The 9,974-nt window shown below is 37.9% G+C and overlaps 1 protein-coding gene and 1 long non-coding RNA gene across 2 annotated transcripts; one reads left to right on the plus strand and one right to left on the minus strand.

Annotated features, from left to right (window-relative positions):
- Positions 1-68: 68 nt before the first annotated feature.
- LOC110930359 (hydroxyproline O-galactosyltransferase HPGT1) lies at positions 69-4,577 on the minus strand. Its single transcript, XM_022173657.2, has 12 exons — positions 4,233-4,577; positions 4,099-4,162; positions 3,957-4,006; positions 3,645-3,838; positions 2,257-2,320; positions 2,092-2,164; positions 1,880-2,000; positions 1,693-1,780; positions 1,545-1,595; positions 879-950; positions 649-761; positions 69-349 (listed from the first exon to the last, which is right to left on the minus strand). The coding sequence occupies exons 1-12, from the start codon at positions 4,349-4,351 to the stop codon at positions 327-329; spliced, it is 1,032 nt and encodes a 343-aa protein (XP_022029349.1). The 5' UTR covers positions 4,352-4,577; the 3' UTR covers positions 69-326.
- A 3,503-nt stretch (positions 4,578-8,080) lies between these two features.
- LOC110928188 lies at positions 8,081-8,951 on the plus strand. The gene is made up of 3 exons (XR_002586195.2): positions 8,081-8,203; positions 8,280-8,351; positions 8,907-8,951. It is a non-coding gene; the product is annotated as an uncharacterized LOC110928188 (long non-coding RNA).
- The last annotated feature ends 1,023 nt before the right edge of the window (positions 8,952-9,974 follow it).

Consider the following 9,974-nt stretch of genomic DNA (forward strand, 5'->3'; position numbering starts at 1 on the left):
ACCAATACATCAAAAATGCGCTGGTGGTATTTAAGGTCCGACATTTCTTATGAGCCCAACATCATGTATGATTTTCTTGAAGTGCTACAATATTTCTAACCATTCAAATTACACCTGATTCAAATATATGAAATCACTCAACCTATAAATGGGTTCTTTATTTACATCAAGACTATTTCTGAATTTTAAAACAACATAATCGGAGTCAAATATTGTAGCAAACTTACAAAACATATATATTTCCAATGAAGGGGAAGCAGAAATAACTTCCAAATGATACGCGGCTCAAAACTCAAGAATGAATAGAAGTGTGTATCCTAAACTCCTCAAGAAGCTGCACATATTGCCCCTGGAAAATAATCATTTACCGAGTAATTGCAAGGATAAATATACACACAAATGAAAATATTTACTTGATTCAACAATTTGAGTACATCCAGATCATTTACATCGTTCTTAATAATATCATTTCTTAAATTTGGTAGTAAATAATAATGATGGTGGTTTTTTCTTTGTATGCTAATTAAGAACACCAGCTCTTGTTCGTGATCATTTAGCATTTTCATTAAATTTAATCATTTTCTTATCTATATTTTGTTTTACACAAATCGGCCCATTTATTAGTAAATGGAGGGTTAGATGAACAACCTGAAGACCAAGATGAGCAACAAAACTTCCCTTCATCAATATGCTTCACATCAAGACCAATGAACCATGATCCAACGCTCACATCATCATGAGCATATGCACGAAGTATTGACCTAGCAAGCACAGGATTATACAACTAACGTCAGCTAATTGTAATTGCTGATCATAAAAATATCACAATAAATGGCACAAAAATATATTAAAAGAAAAATTAAAAAGCCAATGCTAACTTGTTTATTGAGATAAACTGAGCCAAAGCTTGAGATACAGCAAATATTTCCCCGGAAGCATGTCGAAAATATCTGTGGGTAGAAACAAGTTCAGTTGGATCAGTAAGTAGGGATGCAAACGAGCCGAGCTGCTCGAGATCGACTTGAGAAAAAGCTCGAAACGAGCTGAGCCTTATTGAGCCCGATCCGAGCTTGAGCCTAAAATAAAGCTTGTTTGTTTATTGAGCCCGGGCTTGAGCCTGGCATGTGAAGCTCGTCAGGCTCATCGAGCCCTAGTGTAATACTATTTTCTGTTAATATTTAATAACATTTACCCCTTACATTTAAAGTTGTCTAGTAAACAAGCCGAGCTTATTTATACTTGTTTACGAGCTGAGCCCGAACCTAAAACTTAAGCTTGTTTAGTAACCGAGCCCGAGCTTCACTTATCGAGCTCACGAGCCTAAATGAGTCTATTATTTATATTATTTTTATTTAATATATTAATTAATAGATAATAAACGAGCCGAGTTCGGGCTTGAGAAACTACCAACGAGCCAGGCTCGAACTCACATAAGTAAATCGAGCTCGGGCTCGGCTTGTTTGAAACCCTATAAAAACATTGCAGTCTAATATGCAAAACATCACCACCAGTCCACCAGTGATAATATGTTATTGGGAACTTACGATTTTTTATCCCCAAATTTCCACCACTCTGGCTCATACCATCTGTCACTCCTGCAAAATATCAGAGGGGAACGACTAATCAAATTAAACTTTGGATAAAATTATAAATGCAAACAATAATACGAAAAAAAATCTTTAACTAACGCACGGTTTGGAGAAAACACCACCAGATTTCATACACCCAATATAGGCCCGAGGCTTGTTCACATGGGTTGAAAGAATAGCACCGAGGGCATCTGCATAAAATAATGACAATTCATGCAAGTAGCATCAAGAGCAATTGAATTAGAAGAGACAAACAAACATTTCAATTATAAAGACTCGTTCACTCATACCAATATTTAGATAAATGTCATCATTGACCTTTACATAGAACTCTGCATCCCAGTGTTGTAAGGCATCAACAAAGAACGACTTGGTTTTTATTGGCTGTTCTAACGACTCCACGTGATCATTCTGTTAAAGCAATGATGCATGAGAGAAAAAGATTCGTAATATCATTAAGATGTCAAATGAATAGCCAAGAATGCCGGATATATGAACGTACAAGAATAAGGAAGTCATTTGTCCTTTCGTTCTCGTTGATGATGTCACTGTCTGAATTATTTCCATGATTCGAGCTGCAAACATGGTAAATGCCAAATTAGATATGATATAAATATATAATGATTCTAAATCATCGTTTGCTTATGTTAACTACTAAGATAAATACCTTCTGCCTATAACAAATCGTATGATTATGCCTTTTTCTTCTTCTAGCTTTGTTAGAGTTGTCCCTGCATGAAGTGTTTCAAGGTATTTAATTATTTATAAATGGGATATAACTGAAAAATTAGTAATAACATGAATAGCGCTCCAAGTTATCATAGAAGCTTCAATACTCTATCAACTTGGAACATGTTACAACATATGATCATTAAGAGTAACTCAAGAGATCAAAGACACTAACAAGACTACAGTAAACGTCAAACTAAATGTGATATAATTAGGATAACAATGGAAGTTAAGGATGGTAAGACCAGGAGTCTCAGTAAGATGAAGATGGCATCGAAAGTACAACAAAATTATATGTCGAATATTGATCATGTTTTCTAACGCCTTTTCACTTTTCCCAACTGAAGTAACTAATATAATTTAACCCTACGGGGCTGTTTGGCAACATCTGAATGGTTAAGTGTTGAACCAATAAGAGGTCTGAACAAGTGCTAAACCAGTAAGATGTCTGAACCATTAAGAGCCTGTATAATGTTTAACCGTTCAGACGCAAATGTCTGACCAATTCAGATTAGAGGTCTTAACCATTCAGACTCTGTATAATGCTTAACCATTCAGAGGCAAATGTCTGAACCATTCAGACATCTGCTTGTGAAACAAACAGTCTGAACCATTAAGTGCTGAACCAGTAAGAGGTCTGAACCATTAAGAGCCTCATTAAGAGGTAAACAAACAACCCCACTTGGTGTGGCTGTAATCGGCAACTAATCAGGTCGCATAAGAACAAACCAACACAAGAATTTGTATACATGTTATTCCTACACGACTCATGTGTGACATGACATCCATATTTTTTGCAACCTTACACATACAAATTAATGACCAATAATTTGAAATTCAAAATTGTAGTGTGGTTTAGTGGCATACATGCAGTTAATATCGGTGATATATCACCTATATATCGTTTATCGGTCCCCATGTAAAATATTAAATATCGGTGTCAAATATTGGTCAGAATATCGGTACCGATATTATCGACGATATTGACCGATATTTAACCGATATATCACCGATTTTCCTAATATCAATACCTTTCTTCTTAGTTCTAGCATTCTTCTTTATTCTTATTGCTGCTATTAGTGTTTTAAGTCTTAAATGTTAGTGTTTTAAGTCTTGATTAGTTCCAACTTTAATGGTTAGTGTTAAATTGCTATATATATAAATTCTGTATGATATTAAAATTACCAATATCCCACCGCGATAACCTTAATCTCAAATATCGGTCCGTGACTGATATCCGATTTTTTACCGCATACAATGAAAGAAGGTTGACTAAAAATAAAACCAGAGTTGAGACGAAACTCACAAAAGGAAAGGGAATTCTACCAGTAGGCATCCATGCCTTACGGATCGCATCTCTATTATGTCTACGACCAAATCCCGTAAGAATTCCCACAACCGCAAGAAGCTTCTTCTTTTCACCATCCCCTCTACTTTCCAACCGATTCTTCGGAACAAACCCTTCCTTCTTAGCTTCATCCAGCTCCTTCTGAAGCATATCCATCCTCTTTCGCTGTTCCCTATAAATAAAAACCAATCCGTAATTAACAATTCAGTTCAAAAGTCAAAACACACTTTGCCCCCTAGATCTAGGGTTTCTAAAAGAATCAGAAACTGCTTAAAAATGGAAAAACTAGCCTGCATTCTATAACTTTTAATGTGTCATCAACAGATATAGCAGATTCCCCCTGCATATGCAATCATATATTTAAACATGAACGGAAATAACTACAAATTAAGCAAAATAACATAATAGGGTAATACTACTTATACTACCTACCTGACCGGTTCTTCTATCGAGTTCTTTAACTAAATAAACCCTAGATTCGGCCTCCTGCCACAATCTATTAACAGAAATTAGGTTAAATGAGTGTGAATAAGTGAAGAATATATTATGAATTAGAGTTGAGATACCGAGAGGCAACGAAGAAGGCGGCCATGGTGGCGAACATGGAGAGAATGAGAGATGAGATTCGCCATTGAAAGGCTGAGCGAGAAGAGGATAGCCGGTTGTTGGATCCCCGGCTACGCATTGCTTACTTGATTGATGAGGAGGGTGTTGACTGTTGATCGATGTTGGATGATGGATAAGGAGGATATAAGTGGTGAGGATCTGAGTAAGATCGATCGGAATGAGGAGGGTTGATTGGTGTGTGTGTATCGATCGATGGCTGTTAGTTATGTCCGTTGATTTGGGAGAAATGCAAAGGATGCTTGATGATGGCAGTTGGTGCGAGAAAGAGACAGAGGAACAACAAACTGATGTCGAGCTGGTTTAGTGGTCACACTTTTTTTTTTTCTTTTAACGGCAAATTTCTTTTATGTCTGTTCACTCGTATCCAAGACCTCGGATAAAATGTGTAAGTTTAATTGTTTAGGAGTGAGTTTAGAGGGTATATGAATTAGCCGTTGTAGAAAATCTTATTAATACAAAACTAAATATACATGGTATAATTGTTTCATTATTAAGACTAAGAACATCTGCAGTGTGGTGCGTTGAACACAAAAACTCTTAGATAGAACTAGAAGATAGTCATCTAAGTAGGGTTGTTCGCGTGCCGATCTGAACCGAGCGGACCTTTGCTCGTGCTTGGCTCGTTTACAACCGAGCGAAATCCGAATGAGCATATTCGAGCGCGTAATTTTCCGAGCGAGCGACGGGTAATTTAGACAACTATAGATTTAGCATGTTTCCTTCGATGTCTCCGCTATCGGGTCACGACTAAGGTCCAACTGTCCGAGGATGACACTAAGATTGGGGTCGGATCGTCCGAGGATGAGGCTCTGGTTGAGGTAGGTGAGGCGATGAATATACAATAAAGAACAATTGTCGCATTGTGGCGTATGGTGAGAGCGAGAGACGATTGATGAGAGAAAGATGTCATATATTGTCGCTTCACGACTTAGGTGTTGTTTGTTTTTTCTGCAGGAAAAGGTTTGCAGTCTACAGACCACATCTGCAGGCATCTGCAGGAGAAGAGGTGGACCAAATGTCTGCAGTCTGTAAGGAGAAGAGAGTTTGTTTTTTTTTTCTACTAAAACCCTTCTCTTCTCTTCTCACACACAAACACACACAGACCACTACTCTCTCTCTTTGTCTTGAACTCTCTCTCTCTCTCTACAAACTCTCTCTCTCTACAATCTGTCACCACCAACGCCCATAGCACCACCACCACCGCACCACCTCCGCCATAGCACCACCACCACCGCACCACCGCACCACCTCCGCCATAGCACCACCGCCATCATCTACCGCCAAGAACAACCACAACCACCCACCCCGTCTGCCTTCATCTACCACCACAACCACAACCACCCACCCCCGTCGCAACCACCACCACCGCCTTCGTCGTTCCACCACCGCCAAGAACATCAAAACCCACCACCGCCGATTTGGGGGTTTTGTTCGATTTGGGGGTTTTGTTCTACGGTATCCGATGATGATGGTGGTGGACAGTGTAGCAGCAATGATGATGGTGGTGGTGATGTATCAGGTGGCGGTGGTGGTGGGCTTATGCAGGTGGGAGAGGTGCGACGGTGGGATGGGGTGCGACGGTGGGAGAGGTACGACGGTGGGATGGTGGCAGCAGGTGGGAGGGTGGCAGCGGGTGGGAGGGTGTGATGGTGGCAGCAGGTGAGGTGAGGAGAAGGGGTATGTGATGTGAAGAGGAGTGTTTAGAAGAGGCGAGAAGAGGTTAGAAGACATGGGTTGATGTCTGCGTAGGGAAGAGGTCTCGCAGAAAGGTCTGCGAGAAAACAAACAAGCTGCAGGACCCAAAGGTCTGCGCGCGTCTGCGCGACGCAGACATATGTGGCCAGAAGTGCTTCTGGCCAAAAAACAAATAGCACCTTAGAGTTTTAGTTTTAAATTTGGTGTTAAATTTTTTATTGGTTTGATTAGGCTAGTATGGATAAATATAATTGTATATTTGAGTATAGTGGACCAAATCTAACAGAGCGGTATATATAAAATATGAATATACATGTAATTTGTTTGTGCATATATAATTATATATGTAATAAATTAATTCGAGCCGAACCGAGACGAGCGGACCTTTGCTCATGCTTGGCTCGTTTGCAAACTGAACCAAACCGAGCGAGCATATTCCGAGCGTTTTCCGAGCAATCGGCGAGCGAGCCATTAGCGACAAGCGATTTGAACAGCCCTACATCTAAGGTAAAGGAGAGAAGCAAACAGATACTATGCATGGAGGAGAGATAAGAGAGGAGTGTATTTGGGAACGAATCTATATGTGAAGAATTAGGCGTTTTGAGATGGGAGGAGAGCGATGATACGTTGATCCGTGCGAAGTCCGTGAACTCATCAGTTTTTCGCTGAAAAGTTTTTGGGCCGTTCAAAAAAAAAGTTTTTCGCTGAAAAAAATCAGCTCTATAGGTCCCGGAGTTCCATTACTCTAAATCTATATCTATATATATAATATATGAATAAAGTGTGGGACACATGTCATGTTGTGGTGCAACCATTTTAGGTTTTTGGCGGGAAAATGAGGGAAAAGAGTTATTTTTCTACGGATCCCGTGTGTGTTTGATCCATACCCGGTGTTTTGACCCGGGGTATATAAACTATCTAAATAACCTAAATCACTCATTCGCCACATTTCACACGTACAGAACCCTAAATCCATCACTCTTTTCCTTCACGCTTCCTGATTTCCCTTTCTTATTCATCTTCAAGGCTATGAAGTTCAATCGATTCAATGTGTTATCAACCCGTTTTGTTATATTTGATTGTTGGTGGAAGACGGTAAAGGTTCTCGGAAGTCACAACTGCCCATCCGGTGGCGGTGCTTCGATAGAGGAAGTTGGTGGCGGTGGTGATGGCCTGAAGAGGAACTATGACGGCGACATGGGTTCATTTAGGGTTTTGTCCAACGGTGGTCTTGTGATGGTTGTGGTTCAAGGCACAGGGCGGCGGCTAGGGTTTCACCACCATAAAACCCTAGGAAAGTCTTCGGATCTTTAATCCCAAAAATCATCTCATCCAGGTTTCTTTTGAGATTCTTAGATTGTTACGGTATTGGTTTTCTTGATTCAAAGTCATATGATGTTTGAAATCTTATTACAGGTTCGTGTTCTTCACTTCTTCCTCTCTTAATTTTCCTTTGCTGTATGATTTTCTATTAGTTCGTTACTTTAAGGTGAATGAATTACTTGATTTATGTGTATATATATTTTACTTTGTAGTATGATTTTCGATTAACTCGTTACATTGAGGTGAAATGGTTACTTGATTTCTGAATATATATGTATGTATAGCTATCTCTTTCTCTCTCACACACACGCTCACACACGCAGGCAGTTTGATTTTATTAACGATTTTTGTTATGAATTTTTGTGAATTGATGTTTTTGGTTGATGAATTGAAGGTGTCCAGTTGAAAATTGTGATATTGTTGTTAGGTAGGTTGCAAGTATTGCTTCATTGCATAAAATTGGTCACCTCTTGATCCAGGTGCATATGTTTTGAAGAATAACTAATTTTAATATATGTAGCTTAGTTACTATTTTAGATATTTAAAACTAGCACTTAATGTTTGACTTACTCTGCAATGTTGTGTGCTATTGTAGATGAACAATCCAAGATTTTGCCAAGCGATAAAGACTTGGTGAGGCAAAACATTTTTCTTTCTATAGGGAGTTCCTCCATTGTTGAGGTAAAAATGACTCATTGATCGTTTGTAATTGTTGTGTTGTCTTCCTCTATTTGTAATGTATGCGGTTGCTAATTATTTACAGGGCATATTTGGGTGAGTGTCTCAATATAATAATTTAGGGAACAAAGTGATGTCTCGGTTTGAAAGAGTTGATTATGGTCATTGGCTTCAACACCAACGAGGAATATTAACGAATTAAATATGTGGTTAGGTATGTATTCAAGACGTTTATATCCATCAATTCGTCTGTATATTTTGATTTGAAAGCTTTGATTTGTGATTCACAGGTCCGATGTTTCTACTACTCTGTTCTTCACGTACAATATGGCCCTTGAACCACCTTTGGAGAAATATGATAGGTAAATAACAAATTTCTGCAATGTTATGGTTCGTACAGTTCCTAATCTTTATTTATTTATCTGTAGACTTCAGACATTTGTTAAGTGGTTTTGCTTTTGTTTGAGGTTTTGTTAATTGCTAATTATAAGTTTTGATATTGGAGGAAGCAATTGACGATCTCAGATATATCGAAGGGAATTCATTCCGACCCGGTGTGAACCCGATTGGTATTCACAAAGTACTCTAATTATCAGACTCGGATTTCTTGTTTTAGTCGCCCAGTTTGTTATGAGTGCTTGAATAGTATTAGCTTTATTATTTATTCGGGTCAAAATGTACCGCGTTACAAAAAAGAAAAGTAACAATTTGATTCAGCCATAATTTGCAGCAGAATGATGGGTAGTCTTCAACACATGAGACGCAAAAGAATGAAACCCGCGGTCAGCCATTAGCCATTGTCCCAGGCCCCAAACAGCTCTGGTCCCAGCCGACCAAGCATCGATGACTCAACCACAAGCTTATTCTTGCGTTTTTTGGTTTTTATTTTAATAATGTTTCTTTTGTCTTGAAATTAGGTGGTAATATCGATGCTTTCTTATTAAAAAGGAGAGGTTGAGAAGGTTAAGTTCAGTGGGTGTACTTGGTGAAACAAATGAACTCTCCCATTCAATGCTCACCGGTTCTGCAAGTAAGAGAGCTCAGCTCCCCAAAAAGGTGATATAATGATCTCTAAAATTGGTTGGGTAGGTTGGGTCAGTAATGGGTCAAAACGGGTAGTGCAGGTTGGGTCAAAACCATTTATAATCCTAATGGGTTCGGGTCAAAATGTACCACGTTACAGAAAAGAAAAGTAACAATTTGATTCAGGTAAAAAGAGGTTGTTGACATCAATAACTAAACTATAATCTTTTATTTTATATCTTTTGCAGTTCTCTAATCTTTCTCATACAATTATGTATGCATCTACCCTGCGAAAGCTACGATCAGGAATCTGCATTATCGCCATGTTTTATAAATGCTTGATCTTTAACACATGAAAAGTTTTCTACTTTTGACTTATTTGGTAACGCAAATGACATGATTTAGTTATCATCAACTGTAAAAGAATATTAACTTAGCTAACATGTATGTTATTTGTAATAAAATATGCAATTTCAAGTTGAAAGTAGCATAATAAAAGCTTAACTGATAGTCAAAGTATGTAACATACTAATTAATAAGACAAGATTAGAAACATGAATGTGGATCATTGTATAAATCTCATTACTCTGAAAATTGTCAATTTAAAGGATATAAAAGCTATTTTTTTGGGTATGATTTTTATCAAAATATATAGCTTGTATTGGTAAAGGATCCTGTACAAAGTCATACTTTTGTAAGAAGTGTGAGAAATAATTTGGTGATGACAAGTGTCCTCTATCTTAATTAATTCAAAAGGGTATATTAGTAATTTACCTTTCTTATCAATTAATTGAGTTTCAAGATAAATGAAAAAAAAAACTGTCGTCCTATTTTTTTGCAAGATCCAATTCGATTTTCCCTTACGTATCATTTCTTCATCATCTTAATCGCAACATCTTTTAATCGTATATTGTTTATATCTTCTTTTCATCATCTTTAAATTGCAATACAATATTTTTTGG

Source organism: Helianthus annuus, chromosome 3 (genome assembly GCF_002127325.2).
Source record: "Helianthus annuus cultivar XRQ/B chromosome 3, HanXRQr2.0-SUNRISE, whole genome shotgun sequence".
Taxonomy (NCBI): domain Eukaryota; kingdom Viridiplantae; phylum Streptophyta; class Magnoliopsida; order Asterales; family Asteraceae; genus Helianthus; species Helianthus annuus.

Excerpts from the sequence above, each read along its gene's own strand:
- LOC110930359 (XM_022173657.2), bottom strand. The coding sequence starts at position 4,351 with ATGCGTAGCCGGGGATCCAACAACCGGCTATCCTCTTCTCGCTCAGCC. Across the intron at positions 2,165-2,256 it reads CGATTTGTTATAGGCAGAAG|CTCGAATCATGGAAATAATT; the intron begins GTATTTATCTTA and ends CCATGTTTGCAG. Across the intron at positions 951-1,544 it reads AAATTTGGGGATAAAAAATC|ATATTTTCGACATGCTTCCG; the intron begins GTAAGTTCCCAA and ends TTCTACCCACAG.